At 59.7% G+C, this 24527-nt stretch overlaps 1 protein-coding gene across 1 annotated transcript; it reads left to right on the top strand.

Annotated features, from left to right (window-relative positions):
* The first annotated feature begins 88 nt into the window (after positions 1-88).
* On the top strand, positions 89-23874 carry PALM (paralemmin). Its single transcript, XM_034996621.1, has 9 exons — positions 89-157; positions 11059-11110; positions 11489-11569; positions 11694-11824; positions 13402-13528; positions 14540-14561; positions 15693-15752; positions 18124-18255; positions 21825-23874. The coding sequence occupies exons 1-9, from the start codon at positions 153-155 to the stop codon at positions 22352-22354; spliced, it is 1140 nt and encodes a 379-aa protein (XP_034852512.1). The 5' UTR covers positions 89-152; the 3' UTR covers positions 22355-23874.
* The last annotated feature ends 653 nt before the right edge of the window (positions 23875-24527 follow it).

The following is a 24527-nucleotide window of genomic DNA, read 5'->3' as shown; positions in this document are numbered from 1 at the left end:
GTCGCCGCCCCCGCGCCGCGCAGCCCCGGCCGCCAGGCCTTAGTCCGCCAGGGCCCCCCGCCCCCCGCCCGGCCCGCCGGCCCCCGCCCCCGCGCCCGCCCGGCGCCCGCCCCCGCCCAGCATCGCCGACCCACCCGGACCTCGGCGGGGAAATGGAGTGAGTAGGCGCGCTCGGGCCGGAGGCGGAGGGCCCGGGGGAGGAGGGGGCGAGGGAGGGGTAAGGCCCCCCACTCCCGCCGCGCATGGGGCGCGGCGCGGCCCCCGCGCGGAGAGGGAGGTGGCGAGGGGCCTCCGGGACCCCAGCTCGGCTGGGGAAGCACTTGGGTTGGGCCGCGCCCGCCCTGAGGCCTCCCGCATCTCCGAACCCGGCGGCCCACGGGCTAATGGGGACTCGGGTGGCAGCGGAGGGGAGCAGCCCAGGACGCTGGGGAGGGGGAGGCCCGTGTCTCCGCCCGCGCCCCGCCAGCGTCCCCGGGCTAGCCTCGACCCTGGGCCACCTGTGGGCTCGAGAGCGGGAGTCCAGGGGTGATGGACCGACCCCTCCCCATTGCATCGCCCTGGCCTTGAGCTCACCCGCCAGCCCCCCGCCCCCACCCCCCAAGCCTAAGCTCGCGCGCCCTGTGCCCTGGACGCGCCAGTCCTGGCTCTGCCTGGCTGCTCTCCCGAGGGGCCACAGTGCTGTCAGGAGCCTCTGCTAGGGCCTGGGTCCAGCCGCCAGATACTGTCTTGAGAACCGCTGGAGAGAGGGGGCTTTTCTGCAGCCTTCCTTGTTCGGGATGTGTGTGAGCCTGGAGGTCCTGGTGCTTTCCAGCGGGGAGCTTGGGTCTGATCCCTTCCCAAGGAAAGTGTCCCCAAGATGGGGCCCCAAATGGTGTAGCCAAGAGTCTGGCTGGCCTATGGTGCAGGTGGAGTGGGCAGCCTGGGTCTCTGTGGGGTTCGGTGAGGAGCTGCTGGGTGGCAGAGGGTTCTTGCACGTGCAGGCTCGATGAGTGTGCCCGGTCATTTCAGAGAGAGAGTCCGCTCTCTTCCTGGCATCAGGGTAACCCCCAGGCCCCACTCCCACAGGTGGGCGCTGGAAGGTTGTGGGGTGTGTTTACATGGCCAGGGGATGGGAAACAGGGTCTGGGATCCTGGCAGCCCCCCCACTGTGTGCTGAGGCCAGCAGGTACCTTGCTTTGGGCCAGGTCCCCACCCTGGTGGAAGGCCTGGACATGGAGTTCCAGCCAGCCCACCAGGCCCGGCTCCTCCTACCCTTCCCACTGGGTGTGTCTTCTGGGCTGACAACTCTCCTCCAGGGATTCACCCGTGACCCGCCACACCCTCAGCTGGGTGGGAGCTGCTGCCTCCCGCCCTCCCCAGGAAGACGACACCCGATGTCCTCTGCTTTTGAAAACCCAGACAAAGGCCCAGTCTGCTCCCCCACCCGGCCCCGGGAGCCCAGCCAGGGGCTCAGGGGAGCCAGGGCCCGGATGTGTCTGCACTAGGTTCCCCGACTTGTTTATCTGCTCTGCTCCCCAGGCCCAAGAGGAGCCTCTGGGCCTCCTGACAGCAGACCCTGAGCAGAGTGTGGCTGTGGGGAAGGGGCTGCCTCAGGGGACGAGGGGTGAAAACCAAGGAAAATGTCCACCCAGAGCAGAAGAATGAGGGGATATTCTGGTCGGATCCTGTTGTTTCCTTTCCTGCTATCTATTTCATTCTCGATGGTGATACTGAGGCCCAGAGAGGGGCAGACTCTGCCCCAAAGTCACACAGCACAGGGAGGACCCCTGAGTGCTTGCTGCCCTGCCCTTGTGCCTTTTGGTTAGATATGATGCCATGGGTCCTGCATTGGGTGGATCACTGGTTTTTCTGGATGCAGACGTGGGGCAGGGACTTGGCATTCACTGGCCCAAATAGCCATGGGAGAAAGCCTCTGTCCTGTGTGCTTGGGTTGACGACGGGTGGGGAGTGGCTCCATCTGGTGTCATCCCGATGGAGCACCTGCCCCTCATTCTCTCACTCATGCTCCTTTTCCAGGGGGCAGAGCAGGCTCTAGGCATGGAGGCAGCAGCCGCGAGGACCGAACCCCTCATTCCCTTTCCATGGATTTTGCCATCAGAGTCACAAGAGATGGTTGTGGCTTATGGTGACGCTGGCGAGTTTCTTTTAAAAATAAACTTAAGAGGGCGCCTGGGTGGCTCAGTTGGTTGGGCGACTGCCTTCGGCTCGTGTCATGATCCTGGAGTCCCGGGATCGGGTCCCGCGTCGGGCTCCCTGCTCAGCGGGGAGTCTGCTTCTCCCTCTGACCCTCCCCCCTCTCATGCCCTATCTCATTCTCTTTCTCAAATAAATAAATAAATAATCTTTCAAAATAAACTTAAGAATTTCACAAAATTTTGTTAATTTAAGTATTAAAGATTAAATTAGTTTTTGTTAATTTAAGAATTTGAGGATTTAACAATTGTTTTAAAGATTTTATTTATTTATTTGAGAGAGAGCGAGCGCATGAATGCAAGTGGGGGGAAGAGTAGAGGGAGAAGGACAAGCAGACTCCACGCTGAGCCCGGAGCCCAACGTGGGGCTCAATCCCAGGACCCTGGGATCATGACTTGAGCCAAATCCAGAGTCGACACTTCACCGACTGAGCCACCCTGGCGTCCCTTAACAACAATTCTTGAGTAACTCCAGGAAGGCAGAGGGCAGGATGGCTGATGCTGCTGAGGTGGGCCGGAATGGCAGACTCTCCTGGGAGCGTCTCGGGCCCCGGGTGGGACTCCTGCTCTGGGGAGGATTTGCCGTGTTGTCCAGGGTGAAGGGCAGCCACCCTGGGAGCCTCAAGGTCTGGCTGGTAAACTAAGGCTAGGTTAGCTCGGAGCAGCCTTTCTCAGATGCTCAAACTCCTGTCCTCCTGTCCTCAAGGCTCAGACCTTGGGACCGGAGCAGGAGAGCACATTCCTTCCCAGATCCGTTCCCCTACCTCCCTCAGGCCTGGACATCCTCCAGAAGGTCTCACCTGGGTGCAAAATGGGTCCTTAACGCCTCTTTCACACTTGCTAATCTCCCTGTTTAATGAGAGCTTGAGCCAGTTAAAAGGCAACACTGTCCTGTGATAATTGAACCTAGAACAAGCTTTGATTCTCATTGTATCTGTTTTGGAATGTTTTTACACTGATGTTTGTGCAAGCGCCTTCTGCTTCTCAGGCTTGGTAACAATGTAGCATTTCCTTCGGAGACAAGGGGGATTCACTGGAACAGCCAGTGGATTTGAAGGGAAAGAACGTTCCAATTGTAGTGGAGGTTGTGGCCGGAACACGGGAAGGTGGTTAACATTTAGTAAGCACCTGCTGTGTGCCAGGCCCTGTTCTGAGTGCTTCGTCTGTGTGAACTTGCTGGATCTTTACAGCAGCCCTGCAGGGTGGGGAAACTGAGGTAGAGAGAGGTGACCTTGACACACCTGGGGCCACACAGCTGGTATATATATGCTTCTGGGTCCTTTCACCTGCCAGGGTGGGGGAGGGTGTCTTTGCACCTTCCTGTGTCCCACGGGGCTGTGGTCTGGGCATGGGGGGGTGGTCCTAGGTATCCTGACATTGGCTTTTCACCCTGGTTTGTCTCCTCGGCTGCACGGAAGGTGGCTTTGGCCCCTAAAATCATCTACCTTGTGCCTTCACCCCCCAGGGACCCCTTCAGTGTCTGCTGATTTGGGAGTGGGGCATAGACAGGTGGAGTCCTGACCCCTCCATGAGACTTGAGCGTGTCATTCACTTTCCTTGGAAGATCTGGTGAATGGGGACATGAGCGCACCCAGCCCCCTCCCGGGTGGGATGCAGCTCAAGGATGGGGTGGGTGCTGTATAGTCTTGACCCCATACGTACCACATGGGCAGGAATTCTTCTCCAGCCCCATGGTGAGATCCATCTTCAAGGGTCTCAGATGTTGGTGCTGGAAAATGGGTTGATGTTCTTTAAAAATATCATATCACCTGTTTCCAGGTCTGAGACCCTATTTCCTACCACCGTTCTGCATTCAGGAAAGCTATCCTCAGTTCATTTACGTAACAATCCCTGCTGACCCTCCTAGCCTTGTGTAGGATCAGGGCCCTGAAGGAGCCCATGGAGGGTCTTCTCTGTGGTGTGGGGAAGGTTTCCTGGTCCATCCCTTCACAGACCTTTTCTATGAAAGATATTTAAAGGTGTACCTAGGGGTGCCTGGGTGGTTCAGCCGGATAAGCGTCCAACTCTTGGTTTCAGCTCAGGTCCCGATCTCAGGGTCATGAGATCAAGCCTGGAGTCAGCCTCGCACTCAGTGCAGAGTCTGCTTGAGATTCTCTCTTCCTCTCCCTCTGCTCCTCCCCACCCCCCGCTTGCACGCATGCACGCTTTCTCTAATAAATACATGTTTAGTACATGTTTAAAAATAAATAAATAAAGGTGTACATAGATGGGCAGAAGGGCATGCCTGGCAGAGGGACTGGCATGTGCAAAGGCTCGGAGTACCCAGCAGGGCAGCCATGGATGGTATCCAAGCAGGAGAGGGGTGAGGTTCTGACCCAGGCATAAGAAAGAGGCTCTGGGGGCTAAGAAGCAAGTCAGGGCTCAGTGTGGACAGTTATTGTGGGGGCAGCTTGGAGAGAAGTGCCAGGGCTGTGGGGGGAGACTCCGTATCTGGGAGGCAGAGACCTGACTTCAGAAGGCTGTGGCGGTCAGAGCTGCCCACAGGTCAGGGCGAGACGGCGCTGTCCCTGGATGTGCAGGGAGGGTGCTTTGGCCAGGCTGCAAAGGGACCTCATGCAGCATGGGATGGCGGAGTGCAGGTCTTGGTGTCTGAGGAGTGTGACGTCGGGCTGAGGTGTCTATCTTCTGCTCAAGGGTTCAAAGCAGGAACTCAGGGACCATCTGAGCCCATCACGGGGACAGTCTGGATCGGGCTGGGAATTCAGAGGGGAGCCCAAGCCAGGCCTTGTGGTGGGAAAGACAGGCAGGAATCAGAGTGAGTGGGGGTCACTGCATGGACGAAGGGGTAGTGGGGGGATGGGAGCCCAGCCTGGGTGAGCAGAGGGTGAGTGTTAGGGGGCAGCACTGTGGGGCTTTGAAGGCCAAGTGAGGAGCAGGGGCTTGGCAGGGGGACTTCTGGTAACATCAGTCACAGAGTGAGAAGGCACTGCCCCAGTTGGTTTGTGCTCAAACCCTCCTGACCAGGGGGAGTTCAGGGCAGGGCCAGCAGGATCTTATGATGCCCCATGGGGTGGGCTGGACCCCGGCACTGGCCCCAGCCCAGCCCTTGGTGAGAGGGTCCACGTTTCTGTTGTACGGATGTATGTGTACATTCTTACCACCTTAATTGAGATGCAATTCACTCACCACACAGTCCACCTGTTGGAAGTATATAATTCAGGATGTTCACATAGTTGTACAACCATCATCTCTGTCTAGTTCCAGAACATTCCATGAGCCCAAAAGGAAACTCGTCCCCATTAGCTGTCACTACCCCCCTTCCCCAGCCCCTGGCCCCCACGAGCCCCCTTCCCGTCCGTGGATGAGCCCATTCTGGACGTGTCACACGCGTGGACCCACACCCCGTGTGGCCTTCTGTGTCTGGTTCTCTCCCTGAGCATCGTGGGCTTGGGGTCCGTCCCCGGGGCAGCGCGTGTGGGCGCCTGGCTCCTGTCGGCGGCCGAGGGACGCTCCGGTGCGTGGCGGACCGTGTGTTTATCTGTACATCCGTTAATGGATACTGGGGTTTTTATACGTTAATTGTATAGTCACTTCTGAGGTGGTTGGGGCTTGTCCCTTGTCCTCTTTTGGATGTGGGGAGCCCATGTCCTGTTTTAGATAAATGTAAGATGTGACACTGGGTTTCTTAAAAAAAAAAAAAAAAAGGAAGTGGCCATAGGACAGGTGGTCCACAGGGGTGGGGCCAGGAATGTGACAGGGGAGGGAGTCCTTGGGTGGGGGCCCTGACTCCCTGGTCCAGTGAACGTTTATTGAATCCTGCTGTGTCCTGGGTGCTGGGGACATGGTAGGGACAGAAAGAGACATTGTCCTTGTGGGAGAAATGAGACAAGTGAAATGACTATAGGATGTCGCTTGGTGGTGAGCCTGGGAGGGGGTTGGGGGCACAGAGGTGGCCTGAGGGAGTTAGTGAGGCCCAGCAGAGAGCACACCAGGCTGGGGACACAGCCATGCAAAGGTCCTGCGGTGAGAGCATGCCTGGAATGTTGGAGGGGAGTGGGAGCGGCAGGGACCTTAGTGCTCTGGGGCTGGTCTCTGCAGCTGGATTGAGGCCCAGCTTGCCTGAAGCTGCAGAAGGCTGGAGGCACCATTCCCATTCATGCCCCATTGCCCTTCCGTTGTGAGGGCCCAGGACAGGGTCCACCCCCCTCCCCAGGTTAATAGGCAACAGGTTTTCTCCTCTGGGCCTGTGGCCTGCTCTGATCTCAGTCTCCACCATGGGGGTGATGCCTCTCTGCCTTGAACCTTCTAGAAAGCCCATGCCTGGCTCATGAGCTGTTTGTCTCACCAGTGACAGCAGTGGTCACCTGACTGAGTGCTCAGGGTCTCAGAGGAAGAGAATTCCTCCCCGATGAGGGGAGAAGATCAGGAAGGCTTCCTGGAAGAGGCAGCTGCACTTGACCTGAGCTTGGAGGTGGAGGAGGGACAGGGGAAGGCAGGAGCTCGTAAAGGGTGAGGGACAAACAGCTGAGAGGTTGAGGCTCATGCAGGATGATTTGGAGGGAGGAAGGTTCTGGGAGCCAGCAGTGACATTGGGGACCCCCCCATTCCAGCCACCCCAATGGAGGGAGGGCCGCAGGGCTCCCTCCCTTACCCCCACCTCGGTGAGGCTCTGCTCCCCTTCCCTGCCCCCATGGCGAAGGCCAAGGCCAAAGCTATAGTCAGCTGTTTCCTTTGAGTTAGCACAGGAATGTTGCCCGCGTTGGGCTCAGTGCCGGCCTGGGCCAGGACCCCTCATGCCGCTGGGGCTGCCTGGCATGAACTCTGGAAGGACAGGCTTGGCCCCACACGCACCCGCCTCCCGCCTCAGACCCAGCTCATCCTGTCCGCTGGGTGACCTTGGGCAGGTTGTGTAACCTCTCTGGTGCCTTTAAAAAATAAATGCGTCCCAAGGCCGAGGCCTCTGCAGGGCCCGTTTGGGTTTGGGCCTCATTAGCTCATCTCCTGGAGCCAGGATTATCTCATACGCTCTCAGCCCACACCCTCGCCAGTCCTGAGCCGCCCACATTGGGGCTCGAGCCCAGAATTTGCTCCAAGCACTGTAAAAATAATCAGGCAAGGACAGGAGTGTGTGTGTGCTGAGGGTGGGCCTCCTGGAGGAGGGCGTGTCCCGTTGCCCGATAGCCAGCGGAGCCTCAGGGACAGGGGTGACTTGCCCTGGGTCACACAGCCGGGGAGGACAACTGCCACACCTCTCTAAACCCGACCCAGGCATTTCAGCCAAAGCTCAGCTTCTCTGCCCAGCGTGTCTTGTGATCTGGCCTCTGGTTCTTTCACTGAGCCCTGGGGAGCGTCTCAGCCATCCACTGAGAACCTCGCCACCACCACCTCGGTCGCCTGGCCAGACCTCAGGGAGACCCTGTGCTCTGTGAGCGCCGTGCGCACACTCCGCGCACTCGGGAGCCCACCTGGCTGGCCTCAGGTCCCAGCGTCACCATCTAGCAGCTTCAGTTCCTCCATTGATAAAACAATCATCCCACCTGCCTCGCAGGACCATCAGGAGGGTGCTTAGCAAGTGTCCTTTACACACTCAGCTCCTTCCAAGCCTCAGTTTCCCTTCCTGGAAAACGGGACTGGGACTGCCTGGGGAAGGCGGCTAGCGCTGCGCTGAGGTGTTCTTACTTTATTGCTGTTTAATTGGGATTCTATGGTCGTACTTTGTTTTAATTTGTGGATTTATGATGCTGAGCATTATCTTGGCTTGACTTTAGCTACCTGGCACCAGGGGCAGGTCTAGTACCCTCCTGGGTAGAATCCCCTCCCTGTGTTGGCGCCCCTGACACCAGAACGGGAAGCATCCCCAGGCGCGGGGGGAGGGTCGACCCCCATTACCTCTCTGCATCCCACCCTCTCTGGCAGCCCCTGAGGCCCAGGGCAGGAAACCCTTAGCTCCCCCCCCCCCCCCAGCGCCTGGCTGGGGGCGGGAGATGCTCTGCGCTGGCCCAACCCCCCTGCATGCCGGCCTCCACGTTGCCATGGGGACAGTGCGGTTGCCAGGGCGACCGCCTCCCGCGGGCCCCACGGGGAGGGGGGGTGGCGCCTGGGGCGGGGCCGCTTTGGCGCCCTCAGGCATGGGGAGGGGCGCGTGAGGGGGGCACACAGCCTGTGCCCTTCGGGCTGGGACAGGGACGTTGATGGGAGGGATGGAAATTCTCTTCCTGGGCCTCGTGCGCCTCTTCTCACTGTGCCTGACCTTCCCCTGACCTGGTTCAGCCGGCAGGGACACCCCGCCTGAGTGAGGACACTGCCCGCCTTGTTGTCTGCAGCCCGGCAGGCTGGCCTCAGAGCTGTCCCTGTGTCCTTATGTCCGGCCTGAATGGCCACCTGCCTGCTGGGGATCCAGCATTAGGCAGCTGGTTCTGCCCAGCATGGCCTGTGTGCAGGGGGTCTCCGCAGCTGTATGCCCCTCCCCCAGCTCTGCCTCCGTCCTGGTGGGTCCGTGGAGGCCACGTGACAGCCGGAAAAGGGTAGGCATGTGCTGTGGCCCAGAGCTGGGCGGTTCTAGTCCCAGCTCTGCCACCTCCCAGCTGTGTGACTGTGGACAAGTGACTTGCCCTCTCTGGGCTTCACTTTCCAGTCAAGGGAAGAGCATACCAGGGAGAAGGAACGGTAAGTGCAACGATTCTAAGGAAGGAACGAGCTTGGTGCAGTTGAGGTACAGCTAGAAGGTCCTGGCGGCTGGAACAGAGTCAGCAAGTGGGAGAACAGAGGAGGTGAGGGCAGAGAAGTGGATAGGGTTGAGCTACACTAGAATTTCTTTCAAGGGGTGATGGGAGCTAGGGAGACTTAAGAGCAGGAGAATGAGTGGTTCTGATTCTTGTTTTGAGAACTTGCCTCTGGTTGTGGGGTGGGGAGTGGATTGTCGGGGGCCAGGGAGGTAGCAGGCTATGGTAGAGGACCGGGATGGGAAACGTGAGGTTTGCAAAAAGTAGAGGGTGGGCCTAGGTAGGGAACACTGGGGGTGTCACCTTGCCTGGATCACACAGGGCCGTGTAGCAGACTCAAAAATGTAGCTGATCAGGCCCTTCAGGAAGGGCTTCCAAGCTGGATTGCTGGATCAAGCCTTTACTGAATGCCACCTAGCTGAACCCAGCCTCCCTGAGGCAGGAGAGAGGGAAGCCACAGAGGGTGCAGCCGGGGCTGCTGGGTTCCTGAGAGGCCCAAAGAGGGCAGGTGCTACCCGCCAGGAAGGGAAGAGCTGGGTGGGGTCACCTGGCTGGGGCGTGAGAGCCAGATGATTTCATGGGTCTCAGCGAGGCCAGGAAACTGAACCTGAGTGGAGTGGGGGGTGGGGCATTGCAGGTCATGATGGATCTGCACTGGGAGCGGCCACCTGGGTTGGGGGGAGGGCTTGGGCTCAGGGGTGGGCCCAGCACACTGTGTGACTTTGGGCTTCTGTTTCCTTTCTGAATCACAGGGGGAGGGGGCACAGAACAGGAGCTGGGGTGTCTGTTCCTGCTCTTTGTGCAAATGGGGAACCAAGGACCAGAAGGGGTAGAGGGTCTTTGGAGGCCACAGGATGGCTCCTGGTCCCGATCCAGGGCTGAGGGCTGGGGGGGGGGTGGGGGGTGCAGCAGAACCAAAGGATGGTCTGTAATCTCAGTCCCTGTGAGGATAAGGGGCTTGGGGTGGATAAGGGGACTTCAGGGGGTCCGGTTCCCACTGCTCAGAGCCCCCCCTTGTGCCCACCAGTCCCTGCCCCCAGGAGTACTGTCGAGGCCCCCCAGAGTGGCCCTGGGATCATTCAGGATTTGGACCAAGAACAGGGAGGTCCAGATGGGAGCTCAAGACCCCACCTCCTCTTCAGGCCTTGCCTTGTCACCAAGGCCCTGGGGGTGAGAGGTTATCATCAGGCCGGTTGCACGCAGTCACTCAGGGCTTCATGGGTCCAGAAGCCCGGTGTGCACCTACTGTGTGCAGCTTCTGGAGACCCTGTGAGAGACCATGGAAGGGAGCGGCCAGGTCTGAAATCTCCTCCCTGACCTGCCATGTGGGTAGAGGGGTTCAGGGGAGCAGAGGGGAGGGGAAGGGCAGGAAGGATTCACCCTCCGGGTCCTGGGCCTCCTGCCTGCCCCACGGAGTCCGTCCCTTCAGTTGCATCTGGCAACACTGACATTTATCAACTCCACGCCGGTTTAAGGCGAAAACCACACTGCGTGGCTTTCAGAAAGCATGCAGTGGACAGGAAAGGGAGTCAGGGGCCGAATTTGGGTTTGCCTCTTCTTTGCTGTGTGTGCTTGGGAGACTCAGAGCGCCTTCTGGGCCTTTGGGGTCCTGGGAGAGTCCAGGGGAAGCAGATTCTCGAGAGAGGACGTCCCAGGGTAGCACTGTCAACTTTGCAAGCCCAAGGGCTGGAAGGTGGGGCTGGTGGGTCCTGAGTCCTGCACGTGTCCCTCCCAGGGCTGGACAAGAGGGGCTTGGCGGTCGGAGGGTGAAGAGAGGGCTGTCCCGATCTCTCCGCATCTTCCTGAAATGCTCGTCTCTGGCCTTTGATTGCTGGTGAACTCCTCTGCCTCCTCCACGGCCCGGCTCAGCGTCTCGCCTCCCCAAACCCTTCCTGCATCTCTGGGCAGAGCCTCCCCCTCCTGTCCTTCGGCCCTGTTCCCCGGGGGGGCCGCAGGAGGGTTTGCTGGGAGAATTCATGAGGTCATGAGGTCATAAGACCTGGTAGAGAGAACAGTGCTGCCTCTGAGGGGGGCAGGGAGGGACCCCACTTTACAGAAGGGAAATGGGGATGCTGCTTGTGGCAGCCGGCGGCTGGAAGACACAGGCTGGGATCCGAACCAGATCTGTGGAGAGCAGGGTGGGGTGGATCCGCACCTTGACCTTGTGCGTCCCCTCCCCCCAGGGTCCTGGTGGCAGAGACCACGTCTCAGCAGGAGCGGCTCCAGGCCATTGCAGTGAGTTCCCTGCCCCTCCAACAGTGTGGACGGGGGTCGGGCTCCCCACACCCGGCCCAGGGCCCTTGGGGCTCAGAGCCAGGGTGTGACAAGGTGCTTCCCCACAAAGTGAAAGTGAAGAGACCCCCGCTGTCCTCCGAATGTGTCTCTTACACCACTAGCTCAGGAAGACCCTCTGTGCAGGGGTGGGGGGATGCAGGCTGGGGGCAGGTGGGGGGGCAGGTGAGGGGCAGGGGGGCGGGGGTAGGGGAGTCCGGTGGGCCAAGTGGGTGCCATTCACAGAAAAGCAGGGTGCACGTGGGCAGAGCCTCGGTGGTTTGGTGGGGTCTGCGAGGCCCCCAGCCTCGTCCTCACGGTCGTGTGTGTCCCTGTCGTCAGGAGAAGCGGAAGCGGCAGGCTGAGGTTGAGACCAAGCGTCGGCAGCTGGAGGACGACCGTCGGCAGCTGCAGCACCTGAAGGTCCAGAGCGGGCGGCCGCGTGGCCCCTCACAGAGCCGGCCTGGCATGGGGGGGGCGGGGGGGCGGCAGTGCCCTAGGGGCGGACCCTGACCCTGATCCTGACCTCGAGGCCTGTCACCCCCAGTCCAAGGCCTTGCGGGAACGCTGGCTGCTGGAGGGGACGCCGTCCTCTGCTTCAGAGGGAGATGAGGACATGCGGAGACAGATGCAGGAGGATGAGCAGAAGGCGCGCTTCCTGGAGGAGTCCATCTCCAGGTGGGTGGGGTGGGCGGTGCAGGCACCTGCAGAGTCTGGGGGAGCGTGGGGGGGGGCCCACCCTTGGGCTGGGATAGGGTTTGGCCCCTTGCTCGGAGGGCCGGTGGGGGCAGGGAAGAGCCCCATTCACATGCTCCAATGGAGCTGTAGGTGGGCCATGAGCATCTAAGCTAGGCTTGAGGGGGCAGAGGGCTGCCTGGTGGGACCCCTTTCTTCTTCCAAACACCCAGCAGAGCAGGTGTGTGGGGGCAGGTCTGTGAGCCCAGGAGGATGGGAGTGGCCGGCAGCGGCCTCCCTGGGGCCTTCCTGGCGCCAGTCCAGTTGGTGAGTCTTCCCTGGCTTGGTTCTAGTGCAGGCTACAGACGCCCAGGCAGCTGGGCCTGCAGGAAGCCCAGGGAGGGGGGCAGGCCCAGGGAAAGTGACCGCCCCCCCGCCCCCCCTGCCCCCGGGGCTGGGACAAAAGGCCTGGAGTTTCCGGGCAGGCAGAGGCCCAGGCTCAGCCCAAGGGCAGCAGGGTCAGGGTGGAGGGAAGTGACGGTCAAAATTCCAAATGTCCACTTGGTCAAGGAAGGCCTGAGAGGCCTGGGGCCTGCCCGGGCCCCACAGCACGCTGGCCCACCGCCCAGCTGGATGCGAGACACACCCACTGGGAAGACCTGGGGATCCTGCCCTGATGTGTTTGGTTTGGAAGAAGGTGGGGCAGGTGTTAGCTGGGACTTTCTTTCCTGGGCCTGTTTCCCTACCGTGAACTGTTAGCCCGGGCCAGAGCGGGGGGCTCAGACGGAGGTGGGACTCAGACGGGGCTGCACAGAGATGGCCAGGACCGCCAGCAGGACAGGAAGTTGGTGGAGATGATTGGCTACCAGGGGCTGGACAAGGCGAGCTTCTTTTCGTCCCGTCCTGCTAGGTGTAACCCTGGGTGAGGGGCACACGCGCAAAACAGGCGCCTCGATGGTGGAGGGGCCCTCCCTCAAGCCCCACCATGTATCTGGCACACATCCAGTGCTTTGGGGGCCTTGGCTTTCTTCCTCCCAGGGCAACCCGCTCCTCAGGTGCCCCTGCCTGGACACCTCCTCCAGGAAGCCCTGCAGGCCGACCCTAACTGTGGCCAGTGTCGGCTCACTTCCTTAGGGGCCTCAGACTCGCCCCCAAAGCCTCCGGCGGGTGCTCGCTGGGACAGGACTTAAGATCTTGGTTTTGTTCCCACTGGGTTGTGGGCACCATTATCTTCTTGTACTTGGAAGGTGACATGGTTTTTCCAGTTTCCCCAGAGAGGTAAAGCTTCCGGTAAAAATAAATGCATCTGAGCGGAAAACAGGAGAGTTGGTTGGAAACCAGCAGAGAAGTAAACCGTAGCAGTGGGGGTGCCTATGGACGGGCCAGCCTGGGGCCACACCCAGCTCTGCTGCTTGCTGGCCCTGTGTGGTCGCTGCTCTGTGCCTCAGTTTCCCCAGTTGCGAGGGGGGAGGATGAGACTACCTCACAGGTTGGGGGGTGACCTGGCGTCAAGGAGCCTGGAGCGCTGCCGGGGCCCAGAAGTGCCCAATAAGGGCAGTGGCTTCCTGTGCCCTCCCCAGGCTGCAGAAGGAGATTGAGGTGCTGGAGGACACGGGCCCGCTCACCGCCGCTGCTGCCGGGGAGAGACCCGCCGCCCCGAGCCCGGCCAAGGACCAGAAGGCAGAGGTGGTGTTGGATTCTCAGCAGGTGAGGGGGTGATGAGGTTCCCGGGGCGCCCGCCCCTCCCCCACCCTGGCCCCAGGGCAAGACCCCCCTTCGGTGTCACTGTGGCTCAGACCTTGGGGCAGGGGCCCCTGGGGTGTCGTGAAGACCAGCATCCCAGCTGTGTGTCCAAGCCCCGTTCAGCTGCTCCTCTCATAGCCCTGGTCCTGCTCTCACTGTCTGCCAAGGCCTGGTTCGGGACGGACGGGGGCAATGTGGGCTGGGCCCTAGCCTCACTGAGTCATGTCAGCTGAGCAGAGGGACATGTATCAGGTGACCAGAAACACGGGGAGGATGGCCGGCCTGGGATGCGTAAGCCCGGGGCACTGCGGAGTTCCCGAAGAGGCGTCTGATGCATGGGAGCACTGGGCCGACTTCCTGGAGGAGGTGGACTTTGAAAATTGAAGAGGAGTTCTCTGGGCACAGACTGGAGATGAGAGGGGGCTTCCACTGAGGTTGACCGACCACAGACTGTGTGGTCCCTGTCCTCGCGATGCCCACGTCCTGAAGGAGACAGAGACAGTATCTCGAAGGACAGCGACATGATGTGGGGGATCTTTGGGTTATGGTCGGGGAGCTGAGTGAGGAGCCAGCCAAGCAGAAATCCACGGTGCAGGGGACATCACACACAAAGGCCCTGGGGCGGGAATGTGTTCAAGGACCCGTGAGTCTGGCCAGAGATGGGGGGTGGGGGAGGAAGGAGAGGCCTATAGGCAGGGGTCTGCGGACACAGGCCCTGGGGGTCATCTAGAAGGGTTTTGGCTTTGTCTCGGGAGCACTAGGGAGCCATGGGAAGCTTCTGAGCAGGGCAGGGACTTTACCTGGCTGTCACAGGCTAGGGCAGGGGTGGGGGATCCCTTCAGGAGACAGCACCTGCGATGGGGCCTCCAGGTGCGAAGCCAAGCCCTCCCCACACTGCTCCGCCCACAGGTGGGGACCTTGGTTAGCGGGAAGGGGGCGCCAGCGTGCCTGACCTCTCTCCCTTCTTTCTTGCAGGCCCCGGTGGGCACGCCCAAAGGTAGGCTTCTCAGAGGGAGGGGCGGGGCCTTAGTGCCCTCTTGTGGCCAGAGTGGGGTGGTGGGCCTGGGGAGGGTACCTACAAACTGAGAGCTCTTGTTGCTAATACTGTTACTTCTCACGGAGCCTGTCCCAGCGCCCCTCATCATCACTTCCCTGAGTTATGATGACATCCCTGGGGTGGAGTTGTTACAGGTGAGGAATCTGAGGCTCTGGGGGGACGTGTCTGCCTGGGGTCTCAGCCTCTGGGGCCTTCCCATGTCCACATTGGGGTGCCAGTCTTGGCCAGCCCCACCTCTGCTCCATGTCCACCTGCTCTGAGCTGCTGTGCAGCTGGGCAGGCCTCGATTTTCATGTCTATAAAATGGGGTCTATGGGGCCAAGAAATCAAGGTCTCAGCAGTCCTGGGAAGGGGGCAATATTTAAAAGCACAAGGGTCCCACCCCCCCCACACACAGATGTGGAAAAGACAGCTATGCAGGGAACAAAGAAAAGGAGCCAAAAGTTTGAAGTCTGGGACCCATTTTTCCCCTTCCTCAGCAATTATTACGGATAGATAATACACATTTGCAGATATCTCACAAACATGTAGGACATTTAAATATATTTAATTATAAATGTAATAGCTTATAAATAAAGTATTAAGTATATTAAAATTATTTAATGTAAGTTATATTTTTAAAACATGTATCAAACTCATCTATTTTGACATCTAAAGCATGGAAGGAAAGCCACCAGCCAGGACTGGAGATGGTAGTCAGATTGTCTTTGGCCTGATTTGTTGTGTGTTAATTATTTAGGCGAGTGTCTTACTGTGGAATTAAAAATTAATAATTTAAAAAAATTTCACAGAGGCCTCTCGGGGATTTTGTGAAAATCATTTGGGCTGAGAGATGGAAATGGACTGGGGACTGGTGTGTGTTTGGGGCTTCTGGGTATGCACACGTGTGGGGGGGTCCAGGTGCACGTGTGCACCAGGGGAGGGTCCAGGTGTCTGGGAGTGTCTAGGTGTCTGGGGGGGTGTCTGATGGGTATGTAGGGGCATCTGGGGGTGTCTGGTGGGTGTCTGGGGGTCTGTGTGATCTTCTCTCTTCTGACCCCCATCTCTCTTCACCCTTCACTCACTGAACAGAGAAACGAGTCTCCAACACCCCCGTGAGGACGGTCGAAGGCTCCACCATGATGAAGGCAGGTGGGTCAGCCCTCAGCCTCACCCCTGTGTCCACCTGCTGTCCTGGGCTAAGCGTTGGTCCTGGGGAGCCTGGAGAGGCGGGGCTAGGTCAGACGCAGACATGCCCTCAGCAGGAGCTGTGGTCATGGGGGTGGCAGCTGGACCGAGGCCCCCTCTGCTTTGGCACCTTGGTCACATGCTGGCCCAGCTTCCCTGGGAAGACGGGCCCCCTCGCATGGCAGCCCTCTAACCCACAGCCCTCATGGCAGCCCCCCTCACCTTGCTGCTCACTCCTGGGGCCCGGCGGGGCCGCACACCTGCTCGCACACGCCCGCACACGCCCGCGGCAGATCCTCCGCCCTCTGCTGTCCTCAGGCTGCCTCAGGATAGGGAGTGAGCGCCCTGTTCCTGGAGGTGACCAGGCTGGGACTCAGGCATTTCTGTGCTTCCGGGAAGCCGAGAGAGACAGGGTTAGCGCTAAGCATTCCAGAGTTGGGGTTCAGATCCCTGCTTGGCCACAAGACAAGGGCTCCTCGTCTCCACCTGCTGGAGCAGTGCCTACGCCTGGCATTAACCTGAGAGAAGTGACCGGTAATCACAGCGGGCAGAACCTGACTGCTGCTACCGGTATTGGGGTGAGTTGTGGAGGCACAAAACCGAGGGAGGTGAAGACCATCTTGGGGCAGGGTGGCCAGGACACCCGGACAGAGAAGGTGGCAGGGGAGGCCCAGGGTCCCATGCAGGGGCAGGCCGTTCTGCCCCAGGAGGCAGGAGACAGAGGGTAGCATCTGCCCGAGAAGGGGGCGTTTTCGGGGCCTCTGTGCCAGTTGGGGCAGCCCCGCCCTGTCCCTCAGCCAGCGGCCTTCTGTAGTGCGCAACCCGCCCAACTGTATGTCTGGAGGTGAGGGTGTTAGGTTGTACAGGGACATGGAGTTAAATAGCATTCATTCAGTCAGTCATGTGACAAGCACTTATTGAGCACCTGCTGTATGCAAGGTGAGGGCCACAGTCTGGGGGAGCGAAGGTCCCGATAAGGACAATGCCCCATGCAGTTAACTTGTGGAGAAAATAGGGCAGCGTGCAGAGCTGGAGGGGGGGGGCAGTTGAATCAGAGGGCTCAGGGGAGGTCAAACTTAGCAGGTGACGTTTGAGCAAGGACCCAAAAGAAGTGAGGGAGCAAGGCACAGGGGGATATGTGTTCCAGGTGGAGGGCACAGCATGTCCAAAGGTCCTGGCCTGGACCGTGCCTGCCTTGTTGGAGGACCAACCCGGAGTCCTGTGTTGATTGGAGCAGAATGAGTGAGGGGGGAGAGGGAGGAGGTGAGCTCAGGGAGATGACAGGAGGACTTTACCCCCAGGCACCTGGGGGCCCTGGAGGCCTGCGGGCAGAGCAGGGACGAGCCCGACTGGGTGCTCGCCGGCGCCCTCTGGTGGCAGCGGGGATAATAGATTGTGGGTGGCACTGGGGGGGCGGGGGATTGCACTGGTCCGGGAGGGGTCGGGGAGGGGGAAGGTGGCCTGGGCGGGGGCCCCAGAGGGGGCGAGATGTGGGCGGGTTCCAGGTGTCCCCAAGGCAGAACCCACAGCCTCTGCAGATGGACAGACATGGGGGGTGAGAGAGAAAGGGAGGAGGGAATTGCCTTGACGGGGGTGGGAAGACCCAGGAGGGGCAGCTTACAGGAGCAGATTGGGAGCGAGGCTTGGACGTGGTGATTCAGGGGCTCCCAGGGGACCCCAGGGGCAGGCGTGGAGGTGAGGGTGGGATCCTGGAATTCAGGGTGAGGTCCTGGGGGCTGTGGTCAGTGCCCCGGGGGGTCACTGCTAGGACCCATTGTCTTCGTGTGATCTTGGTGGTGATGATTTCTACGGAGTGGTGGCGGGACCGAACCATCCTGATGGATAATGACGCTCAGTTATTTCAAGAGGGCGTTATGCATTCTTCGTAGTGAAAGAGATGAGGATCAGGTCACTAGTTGAATGAAAAAAGGCGCGAAGCACAGATACACAGGCATGCCGATCACTGGGTGGCCGGGGAGGGGCTGAGACCCAGCTGGGAATACGTGCCTGCTGACCCAGGTTCACACTTGGCTGTGACCGTGGTCAAGGCATGCCTCCCTCCGACTTACTCTGCGGCTCTGAGGAAACGGGAACGGTTTAAGGCTTTCCAGATGGGGTGGGATCGCAAGCATGGGCCTCGAATGCCGAGCAAAGGAACTCAGGCCGATGCCCGTGGCTCTGGAAAGCTGTGGCGGGATGTGGAGCTGGGGGTGCCGTGGGAAGGGCGTCCCCACTGCTTGGCTCTGCGCTGCCGGCTCCCCTTCCCTGGCTTGGCTGCAGCCGGCGGGGGGCACGTGGGCAGGCGGCCTCGGGTAACCCGTGCTTCTCGTGCCAGCCATGTACTCGGTCGAGATCACGGTGGAGAAGGACAAGGTGACTGGGGAGACCCGGGTGCTATCCAGCACCACCGTGCTCCCTCGGGAGCCGCTCCCTCAGGGCATCAAGGTCTACGAAGACGAGACCAAAGGTATGCAGCCCCCACCCCCACCCCAGACCCCCCACCCCACCCCCCTCCCACAGCCTGAGCTAGAGCCTGACCTCCAGCCTGATCTGGCATGGACGCTGTTCAGGACAGGGTCTCACACCCACAACCCACCGTTGGCTCAGAGGCAGTTCCGAGCTGGACCTGCAGCTCCATCTTTCGTTCACTCCAGGAACCCGCCCTGAACCTCAGCTGCACGCCAGGTCCTGGGCGAGGCTCTGGGACTCGAAACAGAGTGGGACTTAGGTCTGTCCTAGGAGAGACTTTCAGCCTGGAGCTCAGGAGTAATTTAAATAAGTATTGTTTTGATAAAAGTGACAAAATCCCCAGAGATGCAGAGGGGGCCTTGAGAGGTTCTGGCAGGGCCGGGAGGGGCCGGGGAGGCTCCTCAGGGGAAGTGAGCAGGAGCTCACGGAATGCACAACAGTGCGCAAGGAAACATTGTGTTTCACAGAGGCCATAGTATGTGCAAAGGCCCTGCGGTGGGATGGAGTTTGCTGGGCTGGAGGAACTGAAGGGAGCCTGTGGGACTGAGGTGGGGTGGAAGGAAGGGCCAGGTGAAGCCTTGGAGGGAGGGGTGAGCAGGGGCCATGGTGCTGAGATCTGGTTTGGTTTTTGGGGTTCCCTCTGGCAGCTGGGAGGGGAGCAGGGTATGAGAGACACCCACAAGGAAACCTGACTGGGAGGAGCAGGGCAACCTTAGTCAAAAGCCCCAACATGTCTGTCTGTCTCTCTCTATATATATATAATTCACACACATAAAATTCATTCTTTTTTATTTTTAGGTAAGAAAAACTTTCATTTAAACTGCATTATCCGTCAGTATTTAGACAGCAATTTTATAAGTAGTTTGGCATTTAAACTTTGGTCATTTTTTTTTTTAAGATTTTATCTATTCATGAGAGACAGAGGCAGAGGGAGAAGCAGGCTCCCAAGGAGCAGGGTGCCCAATGCGGGACTTGATCCCAGGACCCTGGGACCATGACCCGAGCCAAAGGCAGATGCTCAACCATCTGAGCCACCCAGGAGCCCAAACTTTGGTCATTTTTGGCATGGCCTGTAAGGATAGTTTATAAACAAACCCAGGGAGGGGAAGTTCCAGGCAATATTTACTACGATGGCAGAAGAAGGAGACAAACCCACTTAGTAAACAAAATATGTTTTAAGAAGACATTAAAAAGGTATATTCAAAATTAAGGCAAACATTTGCTTTCTTCATGCAGTGGAGCTCATGGAGCTGATCACCCAAGCCAAGTATAAAATTATAGTGCCCAGCTCCAGAATCCATTAGCAAGTCCACAAGTGCTCTTTACAAGAAAATGATATACAGAGTGGAAGGGTCCAGAACACACACAATTCAGCATACTGTTCAGTGGGTTTTGGTTTATTCAACATGTTGTACACTCTCACTAATTCCAGAACATTTTTCTTCCCCAAATAGAGACACTATCACCCCCTATCCCCACCATGGCATCCACTAACCCCCTTCCTGCCTGTGGATGCACCTTTTCTGGACCTGTCACACATGTGGAATCACACACCATGTGGCCTTCTGTGTCTGGTTCCCTCCCTGAACATCATGGGCTCAGGCTCCATCCACTTTCATATTTTATGGCCAAATAATATTGCATTGTTTGGATGGATCACATTTTGTTTATTCATTCATCAGTTGATGGATGTCTGGGATATTTCCACCTTTTGGTTTTAGAATGCTATACAAGTTTTTATATGGGCATATGTTTTCATTTCTCTTGGGTGATAACTAGGCATGGAATTTCTGGGTCATATGGGGATTCTGTGTTTAACCTTTTGAGGAACTGCCAGGGTGCTTTCTGCAGCAACGGCCCCACTCCCCTTCCCACCAGCCGTGTGTGAGGGTCCCCATCTCCCTACATCTTCAGCAACACTTATTACCATCTTTAAGTTATTATCACTATAGCCATCGTGGTGGTCGTGAAATGGTAACTCACTGTGGTTTTGGTTCCCAAAGCCTCGTGTTCTTAGAGGCTGCTGGGGTCTCTGCGGCATCCAGGATGCTTTGAAGGGGGCCTAGTCTCAGCCCAGCTCTGCCATGGTTTGGGGACATAGACTTGGAAGGAACCCCGGTTCCAGCTCTCACCAGCTGTGTGACCCTGGGCAAGTCCCAGCTGCCTCGTCTCCTGGACAAGAATGACCTGATGGGGCTAAGGGCAGAGGATTCAGCCACTCAGTGCAGCCTGGCCCAGCCCTGGGGGATTCTGGACCCGCCAGACTGGACTCTGGTTGCTTAGCAATGGGAAGGTGATCCGTTTCCATGGTGGCCAAGGGCTTGGATTCCTGTTCTGGGGCAGTGGCCAGGGGGAAATACTCTGCTTGATTCTGCGTAACCTGGGCACACCCCACCCTCCAGGCCTCCAGCCCAGAGTTGCTGCAAAGCCTTGAGGTATGGTCACCCCTCCCCAGGGGTTTGGAAACTGAAAGTGGAAAGCACTTTTCTTCTGGCCAGCAGCCAGGAACTGACCCTTGGCCCAGGAGGAGGCAAGTCCCGAGGGTGCCAGCGTGTCCCTCCCTCACGCAGCGGGGCAGCCTCGTTTCTAGGAGTTTGCTGGGCTGGCATCAGAGTGTGGCCAGGACTCCTGCCTGTGCTAAAACCCAGCCCTCAGAACACGACAGATCAGACAGGCACCCATGGGGCAGCTGGAGAGATTTGGAAAAGACATTGAACAAGATTCCTTGCACACACAGAACTGCCTAGGGGAGAACGGGCCTTCCTTTCAAACACAGGGAGGGCCTTTTCAGAAAGTGACCGTGCCCGGGGTCACAGAGGCAGTCGTAAGGAACGTTACGAAGTTTATATCTTATGCCCTGTGTTCTTGGTCCCCTTCTCCCCCAAATTTAAAAACACCCTTCTCGGTGAACCTTGGCTTCAAGAGACAGTCCATCAACGTGGAAATCACAAACTACTCAGATGTGAAAGAGAATGCCATCACTGGGTCCAGGGATGCAGTAGAGCAGGGCTGAGACGAGCCTGAGGTGTGTTTCCTAGAGAACAGGAGATCGAGTGACCCAGCTAAACCCCGGGCACCCAAGGAAGGAAGCCGTCACAATCCCCGAAACTCCTCGTGGGAGGGAGACACACGTAGCCCGGGAGACAGAGCAGGGTCCCGCCCTGGCCAGCTGGGTGACCGAGGGCTGGCCACATCTGTTCCCTGAGCTGCACCATCTTCACAGTGGGAGAAGCAGATTTACTTTGCTGTGTGGCCACGTGGGACCCAGTTGCTGGTAATGTGGAAATGCTGCAAAATGCAGGACCAGAGTCCCTGTTCACTGGATTCCCGTCTCCCCTGGTTCCTGACCAACGCGTTCGTGCCCGCACACTTTCCTCCATGCACGGATTTGTCTGTGTGCACAGATCCCAACAGGGAGCTTGAGAGTCCATTGGTTTTAAAAGTGTGATTCAGTTTCTCATTTCCTTTTCAGACTGGAGGGTGGCCCACAGCCTTGCCAGGCCTCCCCTCCTCCGAGAGCCCGCTCACACTCTCTCTCTCTCTCTCTGTCTCTCTCACCCCTGCCAGTGGTCCACGCTGTGGACGGTACCGCGGAGAATGGGATCCACCCGCTGAGCTCCTCCGAAGTGGATGAGCTCATCCACAAGGCCGATGAGGTCACGCTGAGCGAGGCAGGGTCCACGGCTGGGACAGCGGAGACGCGGGGGGCGTCCAAGGAGCCCGTGCAGACCACACCCTCCAGGCGGGAGATCACGGGAGTGCAGGCGCAGCCGGGAGAGGCCACATCAGGCCCGCCGGGCATCCAGCCGGGCCAGGAGCCCCCGGTCACCATGATCTTCATGGGCTACCAGAACGTGGAGGATGAGGCCGAGAGCCAGAAGGTGCTGGGTCTGCAGGACACCATCACGGCGGAGCTGGTGGTCATCGAGGACGCGGCAGAGCCCAAGGAGCCCGCCCCACCCAACGGCAGCGCGGCAGAGCCCCCCACCGCTGTGGGCTCCAGGGAAGAGAACCAGGTGGGGCCCGAGGCCCCCGCCAGCGACCCCCAGGACCTCGACACGAAGAAGCAGCGCTGTAAATGCTGCTCCATCATGTGAGCCGCCCAGCCTCCCAGCCCCCAGCCCCACCCTCCACACCACAGTCCCCCACCAGCCCGGCCCCGGTGCCTGCCCACCCTCCACCTGCAGTCACGGGCCCCAGGACATGAGGTTGTCACATGTTCCTTCCAAGTTTTCTTTCATTGGAAAGAGAGGGACAGGGGTCCCCTCCCCCCCCCCCCCCCCCCCGACACCCCCAAACCACTGAGCCGTGCACCTACGCCTGGTAGGAGAGCGACATGGACAGACCCACTTTCCCCAAAATGAAGGGCACCCCCCACGTCACGGCAGCTCCACAGAAGCGGCTCTCAGCCACAGCGGTCCTGGCTGGGGTGACCGGGGGCCTCGACACAGCCCTGGGCCGGCCAGCCACCCTCTGGGCCTCCTGCCTGTGCCTTCCTGCCACCTCCACTGAGGTCCCTGAGGGGACATCCTGCCGGAGAGGGACCCGGAGAGCCACGGGTTCCTGGGAGCCCGCTCTGTCCCCCGCTTAGCCCCTGGGAGTGGGGCTTCCCGGCCAAAGCTCTGGCGTCTGTAGCTTGGACAGTTGGGGTGAGGCCATGCCTCTCTGGGGAGTCTCGGTCAGAGGTCAGGTTCAGGGTCTTGGAAAGGAGCAAGACCCCTCTAGGCACCCCCAGCCTGACGTGTCCCTCCCCCCATGCCCTCTTTGGGCGTGGCCAGTGGATGATGGAGCCTGGGAAGGGAGAGCCCCCCGGGACACGCCCCCCCACTCGGGAGGGGTCCGTGACCCCTGCACTGTGTCCTGCAGGTCGGGCCCTTAGGGCTGCCCCTTGCACAAGGCAGGGCCCCACGAGCCACTTCTTGTCCTGAGCTCCGACTCCCACTGGGCCCTCCTTCCTCCTGGTGCTAATTTGGGGACCCTGGGGGGGGCTGCCCAGGACCTGCTTGGACCAGGTGCTGGGTCCCTCCAACCGTACCCCAGAGATCAGGCCACTGTCAGCTCCCCTGGGCTGGGCACATTTCAGGCAGCGGCGGGGCGCACGCAGCCGGGGCAGGGGGCTTCCTCAGCAGGAGACCCCGTTCGCTGCCCCGCCCGACGTGAGCCTGTCCCCCTCTCACCGGGAGGGGTGAGGGGTGAGGGGTTCCCCTCCTGGGGGCAGCCGATACCGGGATGCGCACACACATCTCCCTGATCAGCCGCACTTGCCCCCCAGAGGCACGTTTGTGCGCATGCTCACAGACCCGCACCTGTGGGCTGTGGTTGGTGAGGCCCCATCTCGGCCCCTCCCCGAGGGCCTCCCGCCCGGTGCCAAGGGCAGGTGCAGGGCCCTCCTCTGGCCGCAGCCTGGACCCCGACGCAGCTCTGCGCCTCGGTGGCAGGGGGAGAGGCTGGTGAGGTGACCCTGGGCGGTGGCCGTGGGACCCCCTCTTCCTCCTTGAGTCCTCGAGCTGTGAGCCTCCGCTGAAGTGCTCTTGCCGCCCCTCTGCTTTTGATGTGTGTGACAAGGCCCTGACGTTCTTGACTTTCCCAGAGAAGCAAATAAACAGTGTGAACAGCCCCCGCCCTGGAGTCCTTGGCTTGCGCCTGGGTGGAAGGTGGTGGTCAGGCCCGGGGTGGGGCCCCACGAGGGCGGCCCAGTTGTAAGAGGGGGCCCCGGGAAGCTGGCTTCTCCTTCCGCCCACAGCCCCTGTGCACCCTCGGGCTCACCCCAGTGCCGGGGGGTGTCGGAACCCCCGCCCATACTTGTGCCCATCTGAGCAGCACCTGGGTAGGTAAGGCCTGGGGCTAAGGGGGCAGCTGGTGGTGGCAGGACTGGCTCTGCTAACTGACCCAGCCCACCCCGCCCAAGGCTGCCCCTCGCTGGATTCCCAGACCCACGGATCCCCCCCAAGCTCTGCAGAGGAACCAGTCCCCGGGAAACGGGTGGGGGCACGGCGGGGGGAGGGCTTACAGTGGTTGCCACCCCCCACTTCTGTCTCACCAGCTGATCTTGGAAGTTCTCTGTCCCCTCTGCGCCTCAGTTTGCCTCTCTATACCATGGGCTTTACGAACCCTGGGAGGGAGGCCGCCCCCGTCTGGGGGCAGGACGGTTGTCCTTGTCTCCACAGTCGTCCCAACGAGCTGGGTGACCCAGTCTCTGCCCTTTTGGGGCCTCAGTTTCCCTATATAAGCAACAGGGTGGACTGCATAAGATGGGGGGACTCCAGTTCA

Source organism: Mirounga leonina, unplaced genomic scaffold (assembly GCF_011800145.1).
Source record: "Mirounga leonina isolate KUSES-001 unplaced genomic scaffold, KU_Mleo_1.0 Mir_94, whole genome shotgun sequence".
NCBI classification, from domain to species: Eukaryota; Metazoa; Chordata; class Mammalia; order Carnivora; family Phocidae; genus Mirounga; species Mirounga leonina.
This window is presented reverse-complemented; position numbering and strand designations above follow the sequence as displayed.